This window comes from Kickxella alabastrina (assembly GCF_025024165.1).
Source record: "Kickxella alabastrina strain RSA 675 chromosome Unknown BX661scaffold_3, whole genome shotgun sequence".
In the NCBI taxonomy this organism is placed as follows: domain Eukaryota; kingdom Fungi; phylum Kickxellomycota; class Kickxellomycetes; order Kickxellales; family Kickxellaceae; genus Kickxella; species Kickxella alabastrina.
The window spans coordinates 830,169-853,134 of record NW_026251474.1 but is presented as its reverse complement, the minus strand read 5'-3'; the positions used below and the strand labels follow the sequence as shown (position 1 = coordinate 853,134).

Below are 22,966 nucleotides of genomic sequence, written 5' to 3'. Positions count from 1 at the left end.
GGCGCGATAGACAGTCTGAAAGGGCAAACAGCTACAAACGACCACATATAAAAAACAGTGTTGCATGGGCGATCAATAGAAAATTATAAATTTTTTCAAAAAATACTATTGAAAGCATGATCTAATTAGCCATACTTTAATCAGGATCAGGATCCTGGATTTTGTCATCCGTTTGCCCCACATACAAGCGTGCAGCAGGGATTGGATCGAAACTGATATTATATAATTTTTTTTCTCTGCTCCAACATTCCTTTTACCCTTTTAATACTTTAACGTTGTAGAAAATTTGTAAATTTGTAAATTTGTAAAAAAAAAAAGCCTCTACAAGCAGCATTAAATAAAAGGCCGAAAAAACGCAATGCTCCGGGCAACACTATCGCGGCGAACAGCACGGGTGCTGCAGGCGACGCAGCGCAAGCAGCCCACACAGAGGCGCGCTTACAGCACAGCAGGCGAAACACCGGCGCCAGCAGCCGCCGAGAAGACCAAGGAGCGGCCGCGCATCCGGTACATGGGCATATCTGAGCCGTCAGCGGCGCTGCGGCGAATGACACAGCAGATCAGCACGGGTGAGCTTGACGTCAACACGCAATCGGACATCGACGCCTTCCGGTTCACCACCGACGACCTCCTGCGCGACTTGCCAATGCAGCGGGCGCGCGTGCTCGGCGACGCCACCACAGCGGCCATGTCGCTGGCCGTGGCCTCGCGCGAGGAGACCACCGAGCTGCTGGCCGTCGGGCGGCGGCAGCGCGCAGAGCAGATCAAGCGCGCATTCACGGCCAAGCAGCTCGGTGCATACCTAGGCGCCCACGGCGAGCGCAGGGGCGGCACAAAGTCCGAGCTGGCCATGCGCATCATCGACAAGCTATGGGGCATTTCGGCCAGGGAGTTCGCGGCTCGGCTCGAGAAGCCGCGCGAGCCGACGGCGGTGGCCGACGGGCTGACGCTGCCGCTGGGCGAGGGCGCGCAGGAGCAGGTGCGGCAGCTGGCGCCGGGCGCGGTGGCCGAGCTGGAGCGCGAGTACGCGGTGACCATCGCCATTGCGCCCGATTGCGCGACCGTCCGCGCGGCTGGCCCGATGCACGCGGTGCGCGGCGCGCTGTCGGCACTGCGCGAGCGGCTGACGGCCGACACCACGGTCGAGGTCGACGTGGCCAGGTACACGGCCAGGCGGCCGCTGTCGGCGCGCCACGTCTCGCGTGTGGCCGGCAAGCTGGCCCATGCCATGGCGCACGTCACTGTCAGCAGCTGCGACGGCGAGCTGTTTGTCGGCGGCGAGCGGCGTGCAGCGCTGGACGCGCAGCAGGCGCTGGTCAGTGCGCTGGGCGAGTCGCGCGACGCGTTCTTCGGCGTCGTCCCGCGCGCGCTCTCGGGCCCGGTGGCCACGCTGGTGCCGGCTGCCGCGGTGTTCTCGCGCCCGCGCTCGTTTGTCCCCGACGCCGCGCTGCATGTGCAGGGCGTGTCGGAGCTCGCTGCGCCCGTGGCCGCACTCAGCCACCACACGCTGTTCGCCAAGCCCGGCGGGGCCGCGCTGCAGCTGTCCGCCGGCGCGCTGCCCGAGGCGCTGCGCGCGTGGTGCGGCGGCGCCGGGCGCGTGCGTGCGCGGCTCGGCCGCGTGCTCATCGACGCGGACTGCGGCCACGCGGGCGAGCCGCTGGGCGCCCGGTTCCACGACGCGTCCGAGCTGCTGCGCCAGCTGGGCGAGCGCGCGCCACTGTTCGGCTTTGCGCCCGACGTGTCTGCGCTGCGCTGGCTGCACGGCAGCAAGGATGCGCCGCTGAGCCGCTACGTCGAGCTGACATTCCGGCGCATCGCCCTGGCCGCGGGCGGCGCCAAGTGTGCGTACACGCTGCCGGTGTACGCCGACGACTCGCTGGTTGTGCGCATCCCGGCCGACTCGGCGCAGTTGCGGTTCGGCGACATGCGCGTGCGCTGCCACAGCGACGAGCGCGCCGCCAATGTGGCGCTGCTGGGCGCTCCGCACGACTTCCAGGTGCTCGCGCACACGGAGGCTGCGGCCGACGGCGTGCAGGCTGAGGAGGTGCGCCGGGTGGCTGCACGCCTGGGGCTGCTTGGCGACGGCGCGCAGGTGGACGCCCGGCGCCACGATGTCGTGCAGCTGGGGGGCGGCGGCGAGCGCTTTGCGCTGACTGGCGCCTCGGTGGAGGCCGTCGTGCGGCGCCGCATTGTCGGCGGCTTGGCGGCGTCAATGCACCAGACGTGGGACATTATCGATGATCTGCGCTTCAGCCAGGTGCATCTGCACGCGCAGGCCGATGACATTGAGAAGCTTGACTGGGACCGCTTCCTCGTTCTGGTGTTCCAAGCAGCCCACGAGCGGCCGACGACGCTGGCCACCAGCACGCCCTTCCACTAGAGGCTAGCGCTTTAGATGGGATAACAGTATATTGAGAGAAAATAGCTATTGGGACTTTAATGTGTGTACGCTGAACAAGCCATGAGAGGAGAGGTGTTTTATTACATGCTACATGCTACATGCTACATGCTACATGCTACATGCTGCATGTTACAAGTCGTAGTTGGCCTTGTTAAAGTCCGGGTCTTGGATGAACGCAACCAGCACGCGGCTCCCCTGCTGCAGCAACGGATGCCCAGCGACAATCTGCAGAAACCGCTCGAGCCCCTCCCTCCTCTGCTCCACGACCTCCTCAGAAAACCTATTAGTGAACACCTTTCCAGGCAACGGCGGAATATTCACCTTATTTGTCTCGCTCTCCAACCTATCGCGGAACCACTCAAACTCACTGTACCGTCTGCGAACCGAGGACGTTTTCAATTTGAATACTGGAATGTTCGTGCGGCACACTATTTCGTAATCTGTGTACTGATTGCGCCCTGCTGGGTGTGTTTGTGGATTTTTCACCTCTATTTCGAGGAAATTCTCGGGCTCGCCGTACTGCTCTTCAACGGTTAACTCATGCTTAAATTGGCTGGCGATTCCTCCAAACGCTCTGTTGTGATGACCAAAGGACATTGATTGTATTTGTAATAATAAAGGAGTTGAATTTCAAGAAAACAAAAAAATAGTAAAGAAAACAAAATACAAAATACAAAATACAAAAAACGTGCTCGTCAGCACTAGTTTCTTTTCTGCGCACTATATTCTGAGACAAATCCCCAACCCGCAGGGTGATTTTCAAGATTAAATTGCGTTAAAAGGTAAGCGTGTAAACACAAAGATAAGTGCGTTAACGCCTTTCGCCAGAGGTATGAAAATGGCAGCACACACATGAAGCCCTCATAAGCATTTAGTAGCGGATTTTACTCTTGAATTTTTCTTTTTAGGATTTTGTAGCCTCATTCTTTTCCTCAGTGTATTTGTGTCCTCCCCTTTTTTTATTGTCAGATTTTCCCTCGTTCATTCTCAGATGGCATCACATCAACTTTGAGGCTGATTGGCCCGAGATGACGCGCGCATTTTTATTTTGCTATTGTTGCTGACTCGAACCGAGCCTCAGGCTCCCCACATGTAACATGTACATGTACACTAAATAATGGTTTAAATTACAAAGTAAACCTCAGGATGTATGAATAAGTTATATCAAGCAAAACCAAAAAAAATAGTACAATTAACTCTTTTTCTTCTTGTCACGATTGATTTCAGCCGAAAAACACGCATACGACACAAGTGCGAAGCAGTAGAAGCACATGCACACAATAATAAGGTTTCTGTAGAACCCCGTTCCCTTTCCAGCATAAATTATAGTAGACTTGTCTTCGAAAAACACTGCATCCAGCTGTCTGTCATTGAGCGCAGCTAGCCCAGTGGCAACCATGCCAAAGATACGATTGAGTTTTCTCCACCAGCGACGTCTATCGTGATATTGGGAATAATGGTTACGCAGCATCCACAGCCAGTTTAGACCCGCCGAGCCGCCAATTGCGCAGCGAGTGAAAATATGAACAGGCCAGTACAGCGCATAGTATTTAGTTTTGCCGCTTGAATTGGCAAGATTGACCGTGTTTTGCTCCCACACGCCGAATATGCCCGTCATTGCTAATACTGGAGCAACCCCAAAAACTAACTGAACAATCAGTTGGATTATCTCAAACTTGTACTGGCCAAAGTACCCGGGCAACTTTTCTTTTTTCGTTGTTTGCGTCTCGATTGATATGCCTTGTTCGAGCGTTGGGGAGTCACTCATTGCTAAATACTATGTAATATAATTTCTGGCTTGAGTGCTTAGTTTACAGAGAAAAATTGTTATGTAGACAAACTTTATACAACAAGTGCGGGGATTAATATATAATAAATAATATGTAAAATGTAAAAATATCGTTATTAAACTGACAAGTAGAGAAAATAAAAATATAACAATACAATCTTTCCTTGCTGCCAGGTAGGTTTGTTTTTTTAAATAAATTTCTTGTAAACAGTAAAAATTCGTTTATGGTTTTTCTTTCACAAAATTTATTTTGCTTTATAGGACTTTATTTAATTGTGCCAAGCATAAATATAAAGACAAATGTGTTTCTTTTTACTTCAAAACAAACAATTTTATTTTATAAAGAAAATCATTTTTCGCATTGCATCTAAAAATAAAAAGCTGACACGCGTGTAAAGACAGTTAAAAAATTGTTACGGTCAAGCAAATAAATAATGCGCATTTATATGAATACAAAGTAAAAGGGAGTAGAAGAGAGTAGACGGAAGATGGGAATAGATGGAAGTGGAAAAAGGTAGAAGTATATAGCGCAAGGTATAAAATATTTAAATTGCTATGCTACATTTAATGCTTATAATAGTAAAAATAAAATGGGTAGCATGTAGTGTTTAATGTAGGCAAATTTGCTAAAATAATAATAAAAGTACATATTTTAATATAGCATAATTAGTGATAAAAAAGGTAAAATAAAACCCATAAGCAACCAGAACTCAACGTCTCTTGTGCTTAATTTCAGCCGAAAAACACGCATACGACACAAGTGCGAAGCAGTAGGAGCACATGCACACAATAGTAAGGTTTCTGTAGAACCCCGTTCCCTTTCCGGCATAAAGTATAATAGACTTGTCTTGAAAAAATACTGCATCCAATTGCCTGTCATTGAGCGCAGCCAGCCCAGTGGCAACGACGCCAAAGATACGATTGAGTTTTCTCCACCAGCGACGTCTATCATTGTAATCGGCATAAAAATTGCGTACCATCCATAGCCAGTTTATACCTGCCGAAACACCAACCGCACAGCGAGTAAAAAGATGAACAGGCCAGTACAGCGCATAGTATTTAGTTTTGCCGCTTGAATTGGCAATATTTACATTGTTTTTCTCCCATACGGCAAAAATACCTGTCATTAATAACACAGGTGCAACTCCAAAAACCAACTGGATTATTAATTGAGCAAACTCCGGTTTGTTTCCGCCGATACGCCCTTTTGATTTTTCTTTGGAGGAACTTTTTCCTGCTTGTTTGTTTGGGCCAGGTCCTGGAGCTTGTGTTTCTGTATTATTTTCTACCAATTTGCTTGAGTTTGAATCCGAAAGTTTTACTGCCGCATTCTTGAGGAATTCGTCTCTTTTTTCTGCATATGGGTTATAGTTATTAATGGGGACTGGATTCCCTTTTTTATATGGGTTATAGTTATTAATGGGGACTGGATTCCCTTTTTTATATGGGTTATAGTTATTAATGGGGACTGGGTCCTTTTTTGCTGCTGGAGCGGATTTAAAGGGGTTTGTTGACGGATATGAGGCCAAGTCTTTTTTACGTTGCATAATAGCCTTGTAAGGGTTACTCGAATGTAGCGTCGCCGGGCCCCCTTTTAAAGATGCCATTTTATTGTATAGCTTTCTAACTGCATAAACAAAAGTATAAGGACCAACCGGTATTGAGTTTGTGACGCACTGGCTATTGTACTCGCTGGAAATATGTAGTTGGGATTTGTCAAAAGAGGGGATACAAAAATATGTTAGAAGGTAAAATAAATAATAATAATAATAATAATAAAGACAAAGCCAATATACTGGCATTCTCAGTTTTCAATTCAATACATGGCAAATTTATCTGGAGGCTACTTGACACTATTATTTTGAAATGTTTACACAACAAGCAGGATTTTTTATATAATAATATTTATTATCCTTTATATTATTAATTTCAAAGGATAATAAAAAACATGTTTGAATTCATTTTCTTAGCAGCAAAAGTAATTTTTTTATAAAATGCAAACACTCATGCAAAATTACCACGTGGGAGGCATTGTGACAAGATCCAAAGTACAATGCAAACAAAAAGATGGGCCATTCGGGTTTGCTTCAAAATAAACAGATTTTTGGCACAGTGACTTAGTGCGAAGCTTATTATAAAAACAATAAAACATTAAAAATAAGATGATCACAATAATCCACTTTTATTGGGCGGGGGCACTGCGTTTATAGCCGTTGAGGGGACGTTGGTGCTGATGTCCAAGTTTGAGGGATTGCACTGTGCGTGGTAATTGAGGCGGCTGTCCTAGACTAGAGTGTTGCAAAACTTAAGCTTTCCAATGAGCTCTTTTTCCCCAGGTCAAACTGAAACCATTGACACGGCACCCGTTTGTCCAGCGGTCCTTGAATGTGCGAACGGCCTTGAGATATGAGATTGAATAATGAAAGTCTTGTACGTTGCAGCTCATTACTGTATATTTTCCAGCGACTAAACATGGCATCAGACGTGAGGTTGATATTGTCCATTGAAAGCTCGGCGTGCGCATGGTATATCTTCCAGACAGTCAAACTGTGGAGTGCGTCTGCATTTGGAAAATAATTCCTCGACATTCCAAAGTGTTGGAATATAGGAACGTTCTATGAACGTGTAGATAAAATATAATGATATAAAGTATATTTAATAAATAAGTGCTATGCACTGTGAAAGGTGAAGAGTAGAAAAGCATATTGCTTTGGTCACTGGGTGACTTATTGTTTGTGTGGCTAAACAGCCAACACTGGTTAATCAGTTGATCACCATCAACCAATAGCTTCATCGCCTTTTGCCTCGGAGATAAAAACAAACCATGCAGTAACAACCTGAACAATGCAAATAGCAAACTCGTTAACAAGCACAGGCACACGTTCGTCGAGGAGACCAAGTTTGAGTGCCCGCAGTTCATTGGTGCAGATGGGGTTGCTAATTATGAGGGACCGACAATTCTGGCGGCGTATAAATATCATATCTCAGCGCTTTAACAGGCAGTTCAAAAATATGGTTGACATAGCACTTGACGTAAAGAAAATGACTGAATGGCAATACAAGGAACTTACGAAGGAGGGTGGCTACACCAAAAAGGAAATACATCTGATTAGCAAGGAAATCAAAATTCTAGCAGGCAAGATGAAGTGGGCTCTGTTGTCTGCTAAAACCAGCAAAGCCGGGAAGCAGATCAACACCAAACAAATTTCAGACACTATGCTTCGCGACAGAATGGCGTGCGTAATTAAGAAGGTTTTTGACACCTACCCTGAGGACTACAGTTTCGGTGACAAGGGGCTCCAGTATGACTCTGTAGCCAATACAGTGAACCACATTGGGGCTTTTGTTGAGATTTTCCGGGTTTTAAATCTCAACAAAGGTGTGGGACGATTTCCCTTTTCTGATGAGGACGTCTATTGTACCCAGGGTTTACGATAGTTGACAAGACTATTCTTGCATGGCGTATTCTGTCCATCACAATGAGCCGACTCAGAGCACTACACAAGGATGGTCTTTGCCTGGATATCAAGGTCTCCAAGATTCGGCCTACGAGGAAGCTTTTAGTCAAGTCACCAGAGAAAATTTGGTCACCTTGTGATATCTCATGTTGGCCGTTTGCATTCGATTATCAAAAGGTCGAATAACCACAGAAATTTGGAGGGATCATTCGTACCGATGGTGTTGCAATAATCGTATTACTTGACTCACCTGCAAACACACAGAAAAAGAGGATCAAGGTTAAGAGTATTTCACAGTCTTAGAAAGGTTCTGACGATGCTGACAACAACAACAGCAATGTCGGTAAATTTGCCAATGGTGTACCCCACAGTAAGAAGGCACCTCCTCCCAAGTACATTGATAATTTACCAAAAATGGCATTCATTATATTGTTGGCAAATCAGTTCCTTGTGATACAGGTCGACGGGATATGCTCTATTGTCTGGGATGTAAAAGCAACTGCAAAAAGTGTGAGAGAAATAGTTTCTACCACACCAAAAATTCAGAGGCTAATAAACATCGTGAACGCGTGTTTCCTCAGATCCGCGAAAATGCAAAAAAAGTATTCCAGCTTAACCCCGCGAAGCTCGCCAAGACGGAAACAAATGATTGGTATACGTCTATTGAAGATTCTGAGCGCGCTCAACCACCCTAACCCCAGTACACTTGATTGCAAGCTATATGTTGAGTACCTCCTTGAGTGCCGTAAAGGCGATTTTATTTTGGGAGAACATTATCACAACACGCAGACCCTCGGCAAGAGTCGAAAGTACGACGGCAGCAGCTCAAATGACCCCCTCCACCGCAAGCTCCGCTATCTTTTCTTTGTTAACAGAAAGCGCGCCGACGTCGAACTTGCAAAATCTGGACCAGATCCAGTCCTTATTTTTAGTAACTGGATCCCAAGCATGACCTGTCATCGTGAGTCAATTCGTGGCAAGGGGCTGCAGGAGATGCTAATAGGCGTTAATACAATTCCAGCAGTAGAAAAACCTCGCCAAATTTTATTACACGACTTGCTCCAGTGCGTAATGGAAGACTGCCTGTAAACCTTTAGGGCCGACGGAACGCGGGTTGGAGATAAAGAAAGTGACATCAGGCAAACGAAAGTGGAATCGTGACATGGCTGCGGTGTTGGACTTTCGCATCATTTTTATGCCCTGCTTAAGGCAAGCGTCCTCCTCGTTTCTTGTGTAAAAAGGTACCATCGGGGTCGGCTGAGCCCGAGTCTACAGCGATGGTCAAGCCAAAGCCAAAGCCCAAGCGTGTGCGCAAGAATCCATTTCCTCTGCTTCTTCTCTTCAAAAGAAGCAGCGACTGGATAATATCGTCAACCATAGTGGTCTATTGCCATTAGTTTCTAAACACTTTATCTGAGGGAAGGATGTCGGTTTGCAGAATATTTGTAGCCCCATTTTTTCTTATAGCGTAACCAGGAATCGCAGAACCTCGTGTTGGATGTCAGATGTTAGATTATTGGGTTGTTGGTTGCTATGCAACAAGCGCTTTTATAGTATGGAGGCGTATAACAAGCACTTTGCACACGTTGCACATACAAGCCGATATTACAAGGATAATAATCGGCGTCTCTGTGTTTTTGTTTAACAAACATTGTTTAATTATCTAAATAAATTACTAGTTCCATTGAATTTAATTACAATACTTTAATGCGCCTGGCGTAAGTTGATAGGTCTGACGCCATGTTAAAATAACTTTGGTTATGTCATTCCAGCGGCGTTGTTTTCCTTTGACAACATTTGAGTGATTAAACTTTTTGAGAATAAAACATTTTTTAGATTGAACATTGTGTTTGCAGTTAATCAAAAAACATATTTCTCAAGGGTAAAGTTGCTAAATGAATTGGTATAAAAAGCAGCCTATATTAGATTATTTTGAGCAGTCCTAGTACATATTCGTATAGTATATTCTTAAGGCTTTTTTTATACAATATTCATTACTTTATAAACATGCAGAAATTGATTTTGCTTATTGGTTTCCTGGCGGTCATTGTGATTGGAACAGATGTTGGAGAGCCCAATGCAGATGCACTCGCTCAAGGAGGCAGGTGGCCCGGAGGTGGTGGCGGTCACGGCGGTGGTGGATGGCACGGAGGTGGTGGTCACGGGGTGGTGGCACGGCGGAGGTGGTGGATGGCAGGAGGTGGTGGCGGTCATGGCGGTGGGGATGGCATGGAGGTGGCAGACATTAATTAAACCCAGTTTTCTGCCCCGACAAGTTTCACGCGAATACCTTGAGCTTTTATTTTGCTTTATTGTCCCATCTTTAATGACCCAATGAAACTTATTCAACGCGCTTGTTCAAATTATATGGATGCATATACACGCTAAAATGTTCTAAATGTGTGCGCAGCCAAAGCAGACCAGTATTTTCGAGCCGAGTCGATGAGCTACACGTGTCATAAGAATTAAACAACGCAGGAAAAAATTGCAGTAGACTGAAAAAAAAGTATTCTTCGATTTTTAAAAGATGGACAATATAACCGCAGGACTGGAGTGGCTTGTGCTGACATAAACCCAGCAACAGAAGCTAGCTATCCTTTCTTTATTTAAATTCAGCACCAACTGTAACTTATTTTTACTCTTCCCTTTTTCCCTTTCTCTCCCACAAAGCAGCCTTTTATTTATATTTTCATCATGTGGAGGACGCAGTTGCTACTACGGCCGGTTGCGTTTGGGGCCAACCGGCGGTACACCACATCGGCATTAACAAAAACGCAGGTCCAGGCATGCATCCGGCGGTTACCACATTATCATCACCAGGAACAGCAGGCGGCGGCAGTGGCAGCGGTGATCTCGCGGCGATCGCTGGCGACGATCCAGCCAGACCGGCAGGATCAAGCGCAGGCGGCCGAAACTGCGCCTGAGGCATTAGCAGACAACATCCGCGACTTTCTAATGTCAACACGGCAGCGGCCACGGGCGGGCCTTAAGCCCGATGAGCTCCTGGTCAAGTGCCCCGAGTGCTCGCCAGGCAAGCCACGGCGACTGGCATACAGCGCGCACCTGAGCACACACACAGGCGACTTTGTGTGCACGAGCTGCTTCGCGCAGGGCTCATGGGACAAGTATCGCGAGCTAGCGACGCGGCGGCCGTTCCAAAACAGTATCCCGCGGACAGCACGCATGGCGGAGCAGGAGCCATTCGAAATCGATGACGAGGCGTTGGCGCAGCTGCAGCACAACCTGCGCGAGCACGAGGCCGCGTGGCAGGCGCTGACCGGGCAGGGTGATGGCCAGCTGCGGCTGGCACCTGAAGTGCTGGCGCAGTATGGTGTCGGGTTGGGATTCGTCGACTGCGCTGTACCTGAGATCGTCGATATGCGGGCGCTGGCCAGCGGCAGTAGCAGCCCAAGCGCTGTGCCGTGCCTGGTGTTTCCGCGCACGGCATTCCGCACCAACAGCTTCATTGGCGCGGCCAGCAGCGGTGCAGCCGACGCGCAGCAGGCGTTTGCACGGTGCAGGTCAAGGCCGTTGGATTCCAGGCCGGCGACGTGCAGGCCAAGCCCGGCGACGTGCAGATGTACTACCCGGCGGACGATGCGCAGCCGGGGCTGTTTGGATTCCACGTAGCGGCCGGTGCGCAGGCCGGCGACGTGGTGCTGACGGGCCGCGAGCTCGACGCCCTGGCAGTGTTCCAGGCGACGGGCATCCCGGCGGTGTCGCTGCCGCGCGGCGCATACCAGCTGCCACTGGACGCGATGCGCGCGCTGGAGCGATTCGAGCGCGTGTACGTGTGGTTGGACGACGACCATCAGGGCACGGAGGCGGCGCGTCTGATCGCGCGCAAGCTGGGCGTCGACCGCTGCCTGGTTGTTGGCCCACAGGCTGGGGGTGACGGCGCGCGGTCAGCCGGTGACGCGTTGGCGCGCGGGTTGAATCTGGCTGCGCTGCTGGATGCCGCACAGCCGCTGCAGCACGACAAGGTGCTGGCGTTTGCGGCGCTGCGTGACGCAGTCAAGTTTGAGGTCACTAATCCGGAGCTGATCCGCGGCGTGCCCAGCACTGACCTGCCCGGGTGGAACGCGTGCTTCAAGGGGCTGAGGCCCGGCGAGCTGACAATCCTCAGCGGCGCCACCGGCTGCGGCAAGACCACGGTGGCGTCGCAGCTGTCGCTGGACTTTTGCCGCAGTGGCGTCAGCACGCTGTGGGGCAGCTTCGAGATCCCCAATGTGCGGTTGGCTACGCGCATGATGAGCCAATTCGCGCGTCGCGACATCTCGCAGGCGCCTAGCGAGATCGACTACTGGGCGCGCAAGTTCGAGCAGCTGCCCATGTACTTTCTCAAGTTTCACGGCAGCACGCGGCCTGACACCGTGCTGGAGACCATGCGCCACGCGGTCTACGCGTACGATGTCAAGCACATTGTCATCGACAACCTGCAGTTCATGATGTCAATGCAAGCCAAGGGTATCGACAAGTACGATGCGCAGGACGCCGCCATTGCTACTTTCAGGCAGTTTGCCACGGACGAGAACGTGCACATCACTGTGGTCGCCCACCTGCGCAAGGACGGCCAGCCGCAGTCCGGCGCGGCTGCCGCGGATGCCGACATTAACTCGATCTTTGGCTCGGCTAAGGTCACACAGGAGGCCGACAACGTTGTCATCCTGCAGCGCCACGGCAACGCCGCTACCGACAACAAGATCCGCCGCCTGAGCGTGTTGAAAAACCGCTTTGACGGCACCCTGGGTAAGGTTTTTATCTCATACAGCACCGAGTCGCTGACCTTCCACGAGATCCCGCCGCCGCGCCAGCGCAAGTCCGTCAAGGTCGTCAAGGCCGTATCGGGCAAGCTCACCAAGGCCGACCGCCAGATGGCCGAGTCGATGGCTGCTGAGCACGGATTTGACGACGACATGTTTGAGCAGTCGCAGTCGCAATCGCAGTCGCAAGCGCAGAGTGTTTCTCAGGACGCTGCCGACAAAAACATAAAAGAAATTTAATACGATATTTTATGTTCAAATATATCCTAATCGGAAATACCTTGGTGATCCATCTGTGATCACGAAATCTTTTTTGAAATCCGCAAATAACCCCCGCAATCTGCCGCTTGTGCGTTTGCCTTTGAGTGTGATTGGCCCAGTCCATTCCTTGTGTAAGCTTTTCTTGGCAAGTGCAGGCTTTTTTATTTTGGCAGATAGATGGCATTCGATCTGGAGGGTTTTTTTCGATGATATTCTTCCGCTTTCTCCTTCCTTTTTGTTTCTAAATACTCCTCTTTTTTGTTTTGTTTTTTTTCTTGCTCTTATCGAGATTTACCTTGCATTTTTTAAATTCTTTTTCTTTTTAAAAAATGCTTCTTTCACACTCGCAGCGGGCGCCGCTGGTCGCTACCAGCAAGCTGCTGAATGCCTCGATGGTCTTGCGGTCCGGAACAGGTAAACCAAACAACCCGAATAACTCAGATGTTGTATCCGTCCGTGTGCGGCTGAGCAGATAAATCGATTAATTTGTTGATAGATAATGAGAGCGGCTTCCAAATTAAACTTTTTATTCGAATTGGAGGAGTAAAAAAATACTAAAAAAAACCGCAATTATTTATCTATATTTTCTCTTATAGTTGGGCTTTCGTTTGCAGGCGCGCGCAGCAGCTCTGGCGCCAGGCAGCTTAGCTCTCTTCTTGTACCGTCCACAGGCCGCCAGACCAGCAACAGGCCGGCGATCGCCTCTGCGCGGCGGCAACAGCTGCTCGAGCAGTACCAGCGCAAGGCCAGCGTGATGGTTCCAGCACGCGCACTGTATTTCTCCTTCCAGCAGCAGCAGACATCGTCTCTTTCCACGCTGCGCAACACTCAATCCGCCTCAGTGCTCCTGCGCACGGGCGACGAGGCAAAGAAGCCAGTGCCGACCAAGGATTTGGGAGCAGAACCAGTCAAGGTAGCCACGACGGAGGAGCCCAAGAAGACATTGATGGAGAAGATCAAGCACGAGGCGTTGCACTACTGGCACGGCACCAAGCTGTTTGCCAAGGAGGTGAAGCTGTCGTCCAAGCTTGTGAGCAAGGTGGTTTGGGGCGGTAAGCTGACCAGACGCGAGCAGCGTCAGCTGCGGCGTACATTTACGGACACGGTGCGGCTGGTTCCGTTTTTGCTTTTTGTCGTGATCCCGTTTGCCGAGCTCCTGCTGCCTGTGGCGCTCAAGCTGTTCCCCGGCATGCTCCCAAGCACTTACGAGGACAAGGCGTTTGCTGAGAAGAAGCGTGAGAAGGTGCAGGGGGTTCGCAACGAGATGGCACGGTATCTTAAGGAGACCATTGCAGAGATGGGTAAGGCACGCTCTGCTGCTAATGGTGAGCAGCAGCAGCAGCAGACAGTGGAGGATACGAGCGAGTTCCTGGCCAAAATCCGTTCATCGGGCGAGGGCGTTTCGACGTCGGCTTTGCTGCAGGTGGCCAAGATCTTCGAGGACGACCTGACTCTGGACAACCTGTCGCGGCCGCAGCTCGTTTCGATCTGCCGGTTCATGGGCGTCAACGCCTTTGGCACGGACAACTACCTACGGTACCAGATCACCAACCGCATGCGTTATATCCGCGCCGACGACAAGGTCATTGCGGCCGAGGGTATTGACTCGCTGTCGGTGCCCGAGCTGCAGTCGGCCTGCCAGTCGCGCGGAATCCGCACAGTGGGTGTTTCGCCGCAGCGCATGCGTGAGAGCCTGGAGCAGTGGATTGACCTGCATGTGGAGCGCAATATCCCGTCGACACTGCTCATTCTGTCGCGTATCATCACTGCTGGCGAGCCCCAGCAGCAGCAGCAGCAGCTGAGCAACGAGGCATTGCAGGCTACTATCAACTCGCTGCCCGACAACCTTGTCAACGAGGCGACACTGCGCTTGGCGGAGGTTAGCGGAAAGGCTACGTCCAAGCAGAAGCTCGAAGTGCTGGAGGAGCAGGAGGAGCTGATTGAGGACGAGGACGTGCAGGAGAAGAAGCAGAAGAGCGCAGAGGAGGCGGCGGCAAAGGCCAAGCCCAAGGCTGAGACCAAGGCTGATATTGAGACCAAGACCGAGTCTTCCTCGGACAAAAAGTAAAGTGGTATTTTTTTCCAATTAGAATCTATTATTTTATTATTCTGTTCATGTAAACAAGTGTACCAGCTTATTCTTGTGCATTCGGTGCCTGCACACCTTGCATGCCCTAGACCCAGCAGTAATATCCTCGTAGCAGGCGTTACACATAACATGGCCACAGCGGGGCGCCCAGGCCGGCTCCTTATCGAACAAAGTGCCCGTACACTGCGCACAGACAATCTCCAAAGCCTTTGAAGCCGTAGCAGCGGAAATATCCGCCGGCAGCGTATCCCTGTAGTTACACGCAGGCACGCAGCGCGAAAAGTCCGAGGTTTTGGCCAGCTCCGCCTGCTGCTTCGTCAGCTGAACCGGGGACAGCGGCCGCGGTCTCGCAGTATTCGATGGTGGCTGCGGGGCGGTGGCTTCAAGAAAAGTGAGCAGGTCCGAGATATCCTCGCCAGGGAAAAAATCAAACGGATTTAGCTGTGTTCGATTAGTGGAATTGCCGCTGCCATTGGTTGTGTTGCGCTGGAAGTGGTGCGGGAGTAGACCCGGGTGGAACGGAAACATGAATGGGATTGATGTGCCGGTGGCATTCTGTCCGCTACCTGGTCTGCTGCGGCGCTGGGCCGCGCGAGTCTCGTTTAACTGCCGATTCCGCTGACTCCGGTACCGACGCTGGATTTCTATTTCCGCCCGTGAATTGTGGTTGATGGATTGGGCTTGTTGCCGAGCACGCGCCTCTCTTATAAGCTGCATTGCCGCCTGTCTGTCTTCAGAATCGCGATATCTCCTGCCAACAAAGGGGCGGATTGTCCGAGCAGGGATGGAATTGCGCGGGCTTTCATTGCCACTGTACTCGCTGGATAGATCGTCAGAAGACGATACGTAGGATCTGTTTGCTGATGCTGATGCTGCTGCTGCCATTTGGTTGTAGGGTGTGGGGTCGACATCTTCGACGTCAATGGCTCCGTCGGCGGTTTCGCGTCCGGATATTACTGCTGAGGATAATGGTGAATCCGCCCCTGCTGCTGTTGCTGCTGCTGCCGCTGCCGCTGCAGCCGCTGCCTCTGCTATGCGTTGTTGGCGCTCGTGTGGAAGAAGAGGGCGGGCGTGGATGGGGTTATAGACGCCCGGCTGGATGGGGTCGTTGGCCATATGCTGCACGCCACGGGAAATTATTGGCGGCCGAGTCATATGCAACGGAACAAGCCGATTAGACCCCAACAGAACTTCTACTCTTTAAAAAAAAAATAAAAAAAGTATTAGTATTAATATTATTACAATTAATTTTTGCTTTCTTCTCTTGGAAAAAAATAATTACAATGCTTTTTTTTTTTTTTTTTTTTTTTGAGTTTTGAGTTTTGCTTACGTTGTTGTGGTCGGCCCTGTACATTACTACCATTACTACGGTTATTTCTGTTACCACTCCGTCCCGACATGAGCATCTGTCGTAAGGTGGTTATGCGCTCGATACGGCCATGGCTGCGCTCACTTGGCGGGCGGATAGGAGGCAGGATGTATCCCTGAGGGAGTGGCGGGACGCCAGCCGGCATACGCCCTTGGGCCTGAATGCCCTCTGCTGCTGCTTCTTCGTCACTGGATATCACTACAGGACCGGCGTACTCATTGTGTGTGTTGTTTGGGTGTGTGGTTAAAGGCGAATGCGCAGAATTTAATGGTGGTGGAGAGGTCGGTGAGTCTGTCAGGTCGACAACAGCGTCCATTTGAATAGAGAGAGAAAATAAAGAAAAATAAATGTGAGAATGCGAATGAGAAAAAAAAGAAAGAGAGAAGAGAATAAATATAAATAGAAATTCAGTAAAATGCAACAACGGAGGGAAAATTAAAATATATATTATATATATTTTTTTTTGCATAAATTAGCTGAGCGTTAGGCTTTTTTTTATTTTAAATGGTGCCTCTTTTTGATCAAGTTTTCCATAGCCTGGCTAAAATTGATATATTCGGAGGATTGAGAATCAAGAAAATTCTTTGTTTTTGTTTTTGTTTTTGGATATTGTATTGTTTTATTTTTACATAGTAATTTTTATTTTTCAATGGCGTAGCGCCTGCGACGACATCTGTGTCAGACCGTCAGCGCCGACATTCGACGGTCGCATCGGAATGGTGCTCTCAGCGATACCATACACGTTGATAATCTCCGTCCAAGTATTCTGATCCAGGCTGAAAATGAGCTGCTTCCTAGTCAACCCCATCTCATAATCAGCATGCTGCGGCGGCTCACAAGCCTCGATCATCGGCTGGCCTGTCTGATCATCAATATAGGCCTTGCCATCGCGAATAAGAAAAGAGACGTAAAAGATGTTCTCGACAGACTGCGAGAATGAATGCGGGTTGATGACGAACTGGAACAGGTTGATGGGGCCGACCTTGGTGAGTAAGCGGTGGACTTTTTGCACCAACTTTGTGGTCTGATTCTCCTGCTTCTTAATGTCGCTCTCGCCCATTGTGTCAATCTGGGCTTCGTGCACTGGGCCTTCCCTCTGAGTGTTCTTTTTCCGGGACACCTCTATTCTCTTACGCACCTTCTTCTCGGTCATCAGTGGGCCGTAAAGGCACGAAAAGCGCGGCGGCATCCGGCCAAACCGCATCGCCAGTGTTCCAACTTTAGCCCAATCTCCAGGCTGCTCCTCAGAATCTCCGGCTCTGGCTCCGGCTCCACTGGGGTACAAGACCATGCGCACTTGGTCGATGAATTCCAAAGGGTCAAAGGCTGCCGAGTCGATGCGCAGCTGGTGAGCGCGCTGGGCGCTGATGTCTGCGGAAAGAATCAGAAAGCGCGAGTCTAGGATACCCTCGGCGGTGGATTTGACGCCGTCGAAGAGCTGGTTGGCCCGCGCTAGGTCCTCGAGGAGCAGGGTGCCGTCGCCTGCAAGGTACTCCTTTTGCCGCGTCGTCGCGTCCGAGAGAAGGCTGCGGTATTGGTGGCGGGTCTCGCGCCGTTGGGCGAGAGCCTGGCCGTTGTCCGCTGTGGCGAGGTCGCTGTGGTCGAGAATGATGCTTGACATTTTTATAATAATTTAAAATTTAAGGGTGATTACAACTGTACAAGGAAGATAAAAAAGTAATAAATAAATAGGGGAACAAGGTGAACAAAAATGGTTTTCATTTTTCATTATTTGTTTTGGCCCAAAAAAAATTGTATTATTAATTTCTTCCTTTTGTCTGTCATTTACCATTCAAATTTAACACTAAATTCTTCGAAAACCCCAACACAATTTTATTAAACAGAATGACGCAGCCCTTGTCTAGTTCAAGCTCAATTGCAGGCTCACCGAGTCCACTACTGGCACAAACACCGGGCACCAATGTATCACACCGGCACCTGCAGACGCGGGTAAACAACAGCGGCAGCGGCAGCAGCAGCAGCAGCGGTGGCGGCGGCGGCGGCGGCGGCGGCGGTATTGGCGGCAGTCAGACAGCTGCGGCGAGCCACGGATCACGCACAATGGTCATTGATCCAAGCCACACAGTACCGGGACTAGGGCCGGATCGATCCGCTGGAGTACTTCATCTACGCGGATTCCCCGAAGAACACACATCAGAAACAACAATAGCAGCAGCAGTGGGTTCGCCTCGGGTGCAATGGTCCGATGATACGGTGGATAACGAGGGGCTGGGAAAGAAGAAAAGCAAAGTGTGCTGTATTTTCCGCAAGGAGCGGCAGTTTGGCGAGTCTGATTCGGACGAGAGCTGTTGCTCGTCCGACGATAGCGATGCGCCCAATGAGTACGAGCGCATGCCGCGGCACCGGAAGAAGCACCACCAGAAGCACTAGCAACGGAGAGGCTGCGGAGTCACAAGAGGAAATCAAAGGACATCGATGAATTGGGGGGGGGAGGTTGGTTGTTGCACAAGGAAGGAAGAAAAGCAATTTTCTTTAGCACTTACCACTTTGGGAGAGGGGGGGAGGCAGTGTTGTTGTTGGACTGGGCGCCGTGCATTATTCATTATTTGACTGTGGATGGTGTGTTGATGCGCACATTTGGTGTGTTGATGAGAGCGCCTTTGGTGTGCTTCCTGTTTCTTTTTTTCCATTTTTTTTCTTGCCTCAGCTTTGGCTCTTGACTTTTTTTTATAACACAATACAATGAGGGAATTGAAAGAATCGAAAAGGTACTTGCATTGATGCTGGTCTTGATCGACGGACAATGGCGATGGTGGCGGCGGTGGCGGCAATGGTGGCAGAGGCGGGTGGGGGACGGCAGGCAGACGCAGCACAAAGAAGCAGCCGCGGCACAGAGAGACAGCCGTGGTACAAAGAGGCAGGCGCAGCACAGAGAGGCAGACGCGGCCTCTTCTGCCAGAATCAGAATAAAAGAAAAGCACAAAAGCTCCGGCCGGGCCAGCAGGCAAAAAAGAAAGCACTTTAAACTTGCTGCTCAGTCTTTTCGCCTCAAACTCACTAACATCACCATGCATGCGCCGCTCTCTACGCGTAGGGTCGGCGACTTCAGCCGCGTTCTTTTCCCCAGCGACAGCGCAGCAGTGGACCTTGCGCAGCTCTCCGCGCTGTGCTTCGGCGGCATCCCCGACGGCGTGCGCGGGCTGCGGTCAATCTGCTGGCGGCTGCTGGCGGGCAGCCTGCCGGCGGACCGGCGCTGCTGGGCCTCGGCCGCCGCGGCCGGGCGGCTCGCGTACTCCGACCTTGTGCACAGCTTATGGGAAGCGCGGGCGGCCGCTGGCGCTGAGGTCGCGCAGGTGCGCGCCGACGCTGAGCTCGCGCAGGTGCGCGCCGACGTTGCGCGCACGCAGCCGGACATTGCGCTCTTCCGGCAGCGCGTCCAGCAGGCGCAGGCGCCCGGCCGCCACGCGTGCGCGCTCGCGCAGCGCATCCACCAGGCACTGGGCGGCGGCGCCGCGCCGGCGGCTCTTGCCGGCGCCGACGCGTGGACGCACGCCGACGCGATGGCACGCGTCCTGGTGGTGTACGCGCGCTTCAACCGCGGCAGCGGCTACGCGCAGGGGATGAACGACGTGCTGGCGCCGCTGTACTACGCGTGCGCGGCAGACGCCGGCGGCGACGCCGAGGCGGCGGCATTCCACCTGCTGGTGCGCGTGCTGCGCGGCGCCCACCTCGACTTGTTCGTCGCCGCCATGGACGACGACGGCGCCGGGCTGCGCGCTGCGCTGCGCCGCTGGTGGGCGTGCGTGCAGGCGGCCGATGCGGCGCTGTGGGCGCGGCTGCGGCGCTGCGGCGTGCGGCCGGAGCACTTTGCGCTGCGGTGGCTGCTGGTCTGCGGCGCGCGCGAGTTTGCGCTGCCCGACGTGCTCGCGCTGTGGGACGCGCTTCTGGCCAACGCCGCGCGCATAGCCGCCGGGCCAGCCGCCGCCGGGCCAGCCGGTGCCCTGGCTGCCGCCGCCGAGGCGCCCGTCGCGCTGATTGGCCGCGCGCCGGGCGCCGTGCACGTGCACGCGCGCTTTGGTGCGTCGGGCGACGGCGGCGAGTGGGCGCAGCTGGGCTTTCTGGGCGACTTCTTTGCGGCTGTGCTGGTGGCGCTGCGGCCGCGGCTGCTCCGCGCGTCGTTCGACGAGGCGCTGGAGCTGCTGCAGAACCTGCGCGCAAGCGCCGTGCCGGAGCTGCAGGACATGCGCGTGCTGGTCGCCCAGGCCGTGCGGCTGCGGCGCCGCCGGTGCGCGGCACGTGCCGAGGCCGCCTGCCGCGCCGTCGCCGGGCTGGCATGCGCGCTGCCGCTGCAGCAGCTGTCGTGCGCCGCCGTGCTGCGCCGCCTGGCGCCGGCGCTGTTTGCGCCCGACGTGCTGTGCGCCGTGCCCGAGCCGCGCGGCGTGCTGGCCGTGTACCGCTGCGCCGCGGGCGAGCAGCCGCTGCTGCTGGGCAGATGCGGCGCAGAGGGCCCTGTGGCGGCGGCCGGCGCAGAGGGCGACGAGCGCCCATTGTCACGTGCCTTGTCGGAAAAGCCGGCCGCTGCGAGTGCCGGCGGTGCCGCGCCCCGCCCGTGGTGGATGGACGCTGTGCTGCTGCCGCCGCCGGCGTCCCCGCTTGGCAGCCTGGGCCGTGGCTGTGGCCGTGGCCGGCGGCGCGTCGAGCTGGTCGACCACGACAGCGACTGACCTGTATTTTCCCTTTATGCCTCTTTGTCTTTACAATTCACCTAATTTAATTTTTGTTTTTTTTTCCACTTTCAAAAATGCAATGAAGCCGCAATGCAACAGCCCGCAATGCAACAGCCCGCAATGCAACAGCCCGCAATGCAACAGCCCGCAATGCAACAGCCCGCAATGCAACAGCCCGCAATGCAACAGCCCGCAATGCAACAGCCCGCAATGCAACAGCCCGCAATGCAATTCCACTAGCCCCCAATGCAACAGCCCGCAATGCAATTCCACTAGCCCCCTACTAGCCACGCTGCCGTTCGACATTCTCTGCAACATCTTCGTTTACGCGCAGTGGCCAACGCTCGCGCTAGTGTCGCGCAGCTTCTACCAGGCGTCGCGGTCGATGGGCGTGCGTGCGCGCTTCTACCTTGTTGAGTTTGGCCGCGACCGCGTGCTGGACGGGCTGCTGGGCCTGGCGGCGCGCCGGCCGCGGGCGCTGCGCCAGGATGTTGTTCTGCTGCTGTTGGCGCTGGGCGCCGACCCGCGCGCCGACGACCAGTGGATTCTGCGCCATGCCTGTGCCCACGCGTGGGCGCCGGTGGTGGCCAAGCTGGCCGCCATGCGCCACAGGACGCGCAGCGCCGCAGAGGCCAGAAGCAACTCTGGAAACCCTGGCCGGGCGCTGGACGCCTGGCGTGGCGGCGGCAGTGCTGCGCCGGGCGCTGCTCCGCTAGGCGCGCTGCTGGTGGACGTCGGCCAGGACAACGGCGCGGCGCTGCGCATTGCCGCAGCTAGCGGCCACGCCGACATTGTGCGGCTGCTGGTGTCCAGCGGCGCCGACGTGCACGTGCAGGACGACGAGCCGCTAGCGCGCGCCGCCTCCGCCGGCCACGCGGCAGCTGTCCAGGCGCTGCTGGACTGCAACGCCGACGCCGCCGCCGACGAGTCTCGCGCGCTGCGGCTGGCCGTTCTGGCCGGCGATAAGAACCTTGTGTGCGTGCGGCTGCTGCTGGACGCCGGTGCGCAGCCGCGCGCCATGGGCAACAGCGCGCTGCTGTCTGCCGCCTACCACGGCGACGGGCTGCGCCAGCCGGCGCAGTCGGCCCAGCGGTACCGGTCGCGCGCCTCGGCGCCGGCCCCGGCGTCACCACCGGCTGCAGCAACCAGCCATGTTGCGCTCGTGCGGCTGCTGCTGGCGCGCGGCGCCGACCCTGATGCGCGCGGCGGCCGGCCATTGGTCTTTGCCAGCTCGCGCGGGTCGCCGCTGACGGTGGCTGCGCTGGCCGGCGCCGGCGCCGACGTGCACGTGCAGGATGATGAGCCGGTGCGTGCGGCGGCGGAGCGCGGCCATGCCGAAGTACTCCGCTTGCTGTTGCTACGCTTCGGTGCACATGCCAGTGCCCTGGAAGAGAGCGCCCTGCAGGGTGCTGCGCGCGGCGGCCATTTGCCCTGTGTGCGCCTGCTTCTGGAAGCTGGCGCCAATGCGGCGGCTGAGGGCGGCCGCCGCGCACTGGTGGCTGCAGCGAGGGCCGGGTGGGTCGATGTTGTTGCGGAGCTTGTGGCTGCGGGCGCTGACCCGGCTGACCCTGAGTTTGTTGCCTGTGCAGCCAGATCCGCTACCCTGCGTCGCATGCTGGGAATGCCCCCGCCTAACTGTCTTTTGAACTCTGTGTGATTTTTCTTTTTTTTTTTTTTCTCTAATAGAAAGCGTTTGGAATATTAAAATATATGTGTATGTGTATGTGTATGTGTATGTGTATGTGTATGTGTATGTGTATGTGTATGTGTATGTGTATGTGTATGTGTATGTGTGTACATATCATATACATATATTTGCGAAACCTTTTTTTAAAAAATGTTACTGTTCCCTTTTTCCCTCCTTCTTGTTACTGCTAAAGTATTGCTGATCTTTTTGCAGAATGTTTCAGGAAAATAAGACTCCGCTTCGAAGAATGGAGGATGGAAAAAAATGTACTTTACAAACACAATATTATACTCAAGCCCGCATCAGCGCCAACGCCAACACCAGCGCCAACGCCAGCACCAGCACCAACGTCAACGTCAACACCAACACCAACACCAACATTCCCTTGTCCATTGTTCATAGCTTATTTACTCCTTATCCCTTGCGCCTTGCGCCTTGTTTTTGCGTTTTCTTGCTCCTTT

The 22,966-nt window shown here is 53.1% G+C and overlaps 13 protein-coding genes across 13 annotated transcripts; 8 read left to right on the top strand and 5 right to left on the bottom strand.

Moving 5' to 3' along the window:
• Positions 1-225: 225 nt before the first annotated feature.
• On the top strand, positions 226-2,506 carry BX661DRAFT_177800 (uncharacterized protein). Its single transcript, XM_051534728.1, has one exon. It carries the CDS (start codon positions 359-361, stop codon positions 2,378-2,380), a length of 2,022 nt encoding a protein of 673 aa, XP_051394300.1. The 5' UTR covers positions 226-358; the 3' UTR covers positions 2,381-2,506.
• Positions 2,507-2,530: 24 nt separating this feature from the next.
• BX661DRAFT_193088 (sorting nexin-3) lies at positions 2,531-3,325 on the bottom strand (the record flags this gene model as incomplete). The annotated part of the gene is made up of 2 exons (XM_051537754.1): positions 2,531-2,944; positions 3,290-3,325. The coding sequence occupies 2 exons, from the start codon at positions 3,323-3,325 to the stop codon at positions 2,531-2,533; spliced, it is 450 nt and encodes a 149-aa protein (XP_051394299.1).
• Positions 3,326-3,593: 268 nt separating this feature from the next.
• On the bottom strand, positions 3,594-4,169 carry BX661DRAFT_169017 (uncharacterized protein; the record flags this gene model as incomplete). Its single annotated transcript, XM_051533484.1, has 1 exon — positions 3,594-4,169. The coding sequence occupies one exon, from the start codon at positions 4,167-4,169 to the stop codon at positions 3,594-3,596; it is 576 nt and encodes a 191-aa protein (XP_051394298.1).
• A 534-nt stretch (positions 4,170-4,703) lies between these two features.
• BX661DRAFT_177798 (uncharacterized protein) lies at positions 4,704-5,702 on the bottom strand. The gene is made up of 2 exons (XM_051534727.1): positions 5,659-5,702; positions 4,704-5,616 (listed from the first exon to the last, which is right to left on the bottom strand). The coding sequence occupies exon 2, from the start codon at positions 5,315-5,317 to the stop codon at positions 4,901-4,903; it is 417 nt and encodes a 138-aa protein (XP_051394297.1). The 5' UTR covers positions 5,318-5,616; positions 5,659-5,702; the 3' UTR covers positions 4,704-4,900.
• A 1,530-nt stretch (positions 5,703-7,232) lies between these two features.
• BX661DRAFT_217431 (uncharacterized protein) lies at positions 7,233-7,628 on the top strand (the record flags this gene model as incomplete). Its single annotated transcript, XM_051538778.1, has 1 exon — positions 7,233-7,628. One exon carries the CDS (start codon positions 7,233-7,235, stop codon positions 7,626-7,628), a length of 396 nt encoding a protein of 131 aa, XP_051394296.1.
• A 451-nt stretch (positions 7,629-8,079) lies between these two features.
• Positions 8,080-8,737, top strand: BX661DRAFT_140313 (uncharacterized protein; the record flags this gene model as incomplete). Its single annotated transcript, XM_051532838.1, has 2 exons — positions 8,080-8,250; positions 8,318-8,737. Coding segments are annotated over 2 exons (591 nt in total), but the record flags the coding sequence as incomplete, so codon positions are not given.
• Positions 8,738-10,256: 1,519 nt separating this feature from the next.
• Positions 10,257-12,691, top strand: BX661DRAFT_177795 (P-loop containing nucleoside triphosphate hydrolase protein). Its single transcript, XM_051534726.1, has 2 exons — positions 10,257-11,132; positions 11,153-12,691. Exons 1-2 carry the CDS (start codon positions 10,343-10,345, stop codon positions 12,649-12,651), a joined length of 2,289 nt encoding a protein of 762 aa, XP_051394294.1. The 5' UTR covers positions 10,257-10,342; the 3' UTR covers positions 12,652-12,691.
• Positions 12,692-12,886: 195 nt separating this feature from the next.
• On the top strand, positions 12,887-14,769 carry BX661DRAFT_177794 (LETM1-like protein-domain-containing protein). The gene is made up of 2 exons (XM_051534725.1): positions 12,887-13,086; positions 13,269-14,769. Exons 1-2 carry the CDS (start codon positions 13,002-13,004, stop codon positions 14,738-14,740), a joined length of 1,557 nt encoding a protein of 518 aa, XP_051394293.1. The 5' UTR covers positions 12,887-13,001; the 3' UTR covers positions 14,741-14,769.
• Position 14,770: 1 nt separating this feature from the next.
• Positions 14,771-16,553, bottom strand: BX661DRAFT_177792 (uncharacterized protein). Its single transcript, XM_051534724.1, has 2 exons — positions 16,092-16,553; positions 14,771-15,954 (listed from the first exon to the last, which is right to left on the bottom strand). Exons 1-2 carry the CDS (start codon positions 16,444-16,446, stop codon positions 14,786-14,788), a joined length of 1,524 nt encoding a protein of 507 aa, XP_051394292.1. The 5' UTR covers positions 16,447-16,553; the 3' UTR covers positions 14,771-14,785.
• On the bottom strand, positions 16,554-17,795 carry BX661DRAFT_177791 (Nse4 C-terminal-domain-containing protein). Its single transcript, XM_051534723.1, has one exon. The coding sequence runs from the start codon at positions 17,749-17,751 to the stop codon at positions 16,777-16,779; it is 975 nt and encodes a 324-aa protein (XP_051394291.1). The 5' UTR covers positions 17,752-17,795; the 3' UTR covers positions 16,554-16,776.
• A 79-nt stretch (positions 17,796-17,874) lies between these two features.
• BX661DRAFT_177790 (phosphatase inhibitor-domain-containing protein) lies at positions 17,875-18,798 on the top strand. The gene has a single exon (XM_051534722.1). The coding sequence runs from the start codon at positions 17,976-17,978 to the stop codon at positions 18,519-18,521; it is 546 nt and encodes a 181-aa protein (XP_051394290.1). The 5' UTR covers positions 17,875-17,975; the 3' UTR covers positions 18,522-18,798.
• Positions 18,799-20,086, top strand: BX661DRAFT_177788 (uncharacterized protein). The gene is made up of 3 exons (XM_051534721.1): positions 18,799-18,937; positions 19,186-19,471; positions 19,586-20,086. Exons 1-3 carry the CDS (start codon positions 18,895-18,897, stop codon positions 19,713-19,715), a joined length of 459 nt encoding a protein of 152 aa, XP_051394289.1. The 5' UTR covers positions 18,799-18,894; the 3' UTR covers positions 19,716-20,086.
• A 1,531-nt stretch (positions 20,087-21,617) lies between these two features.
• On the top strand, positions 21,618-22,522 carry BX661DRAFT_177782 (ankyrin repeat-containing domain protein). Its single transcript, XM_051534720.1, has one exon. It carries the CDS (start codon positions 21,837-21,839, stop codon positions 22,473-22,475), a length of 639 nt encoding a protein of 212 aa, XP_051394288.1. The 5' UTR covers positions 21,618-21,836; the 3' UTR covers positions 22,476-22,522.
• The last annotated feature ends 444 nt before the right edge of the window (positions 22,523-22,966 follow it).

Excerpts from the sequence above, each read along its gene's own strand:
- BX661DRAFT_177792 (XM_051534724.1), bottom strand. The coding sequence starts at position 16,446 with ATGGACGCTGTTGTCGACCTGACAGACTCACCGACCTCTCCACCACCA. Across the intron at positions 15,955-16,091 it reads ACAGGGCCGACCACAACAAC|AAGTTCTGTTGGGGTCTAAT; the intron begins GTAAGCAAAACT and ends TTTAAAGAGTAG.
- BX661DRAFT_177782 (XM_051534720.1), top strand. The coding sequence starts at position 21,837 with ATGGGCAACAGCGCGCTGCTGTCTGCCGCCTACCACGGCGACGGGCTG.
- BX661DRAFT_177794 (XM_051534725.1), top strand. The coding sequence starts at position 13,002 with ATGCTTCTTTCACACTCGCAGCGGGCGCCGCTGGTCGCTACCAGCAAG. Across the intron at positions 13,087-13,268 it reads GGTCTTGCGGTCCGGAACAG|TTGGGCTTTCGTTTGCAGGC; the intron begins GTAAACCAAACA and ends TTTCTCTTATAG.
- BX661DRAFT_177795 (XM_051534726.1), top strand. The coding sequence starts at position 10,343 with ATGTGGAGGACGCAGTTGCTACTACGGCCGGTTGCGTTTGGGGCCAAC.
- BX661DRAFT_177791 (XM_051534723.1), bottom strand. The coding sequence starts at position 17,751 with ATGTCAAGCATCATTCTCGACCACAGCGACCTCGCCACAGCGGACAAC.
- BX661DRAFT_177790 (XM_051534722.1), top strand. The coding sequence starts at position 17,976 with ATGACGCAGCCCTTGTCTAGTTCAAGCTCAATTGCAGGCTCACCGAGT.
- BX661DRAFT_177800 (XM_051534728.1), top strand. The coding sequence starts at position 359 with ATGCTCCGGGCAACACTATCGCGGCGAACAGCACGGGTGCTGCAGGCG.
- BX661DRAFT_177798 (XM_051534727.1), bottom strand. The coding sequence starts at position 5,317 with ATGACAGGTATTTTTGCCGTATGGGAGAAAAACAATGTAAATATTGCC.
- BX661DRAFT_177788 (XM_051534721.1), top strand. The coding sequence starts at position 18,895 with ATGGCGATGGTGGCGGCGGTGGCGGCAATGGTGGCAGAGGCGG. Across the intron at positions 18,938-19,185 it reads GGCAATGGTGGCAGAGGCGG|GGTCGGCGACTTCAGCCGCG; the intron begins GTGGGGGACGGC and ends CTCTACGCGTAG. Across the intron at positions 19,472-19,585 it reads CCGACGCTGAGCTCGCGCAG|GCACTGGGCGGCGGCGCCGC; the intron begins GTGCGCGCCGAC and ends CGCATCCACCAG.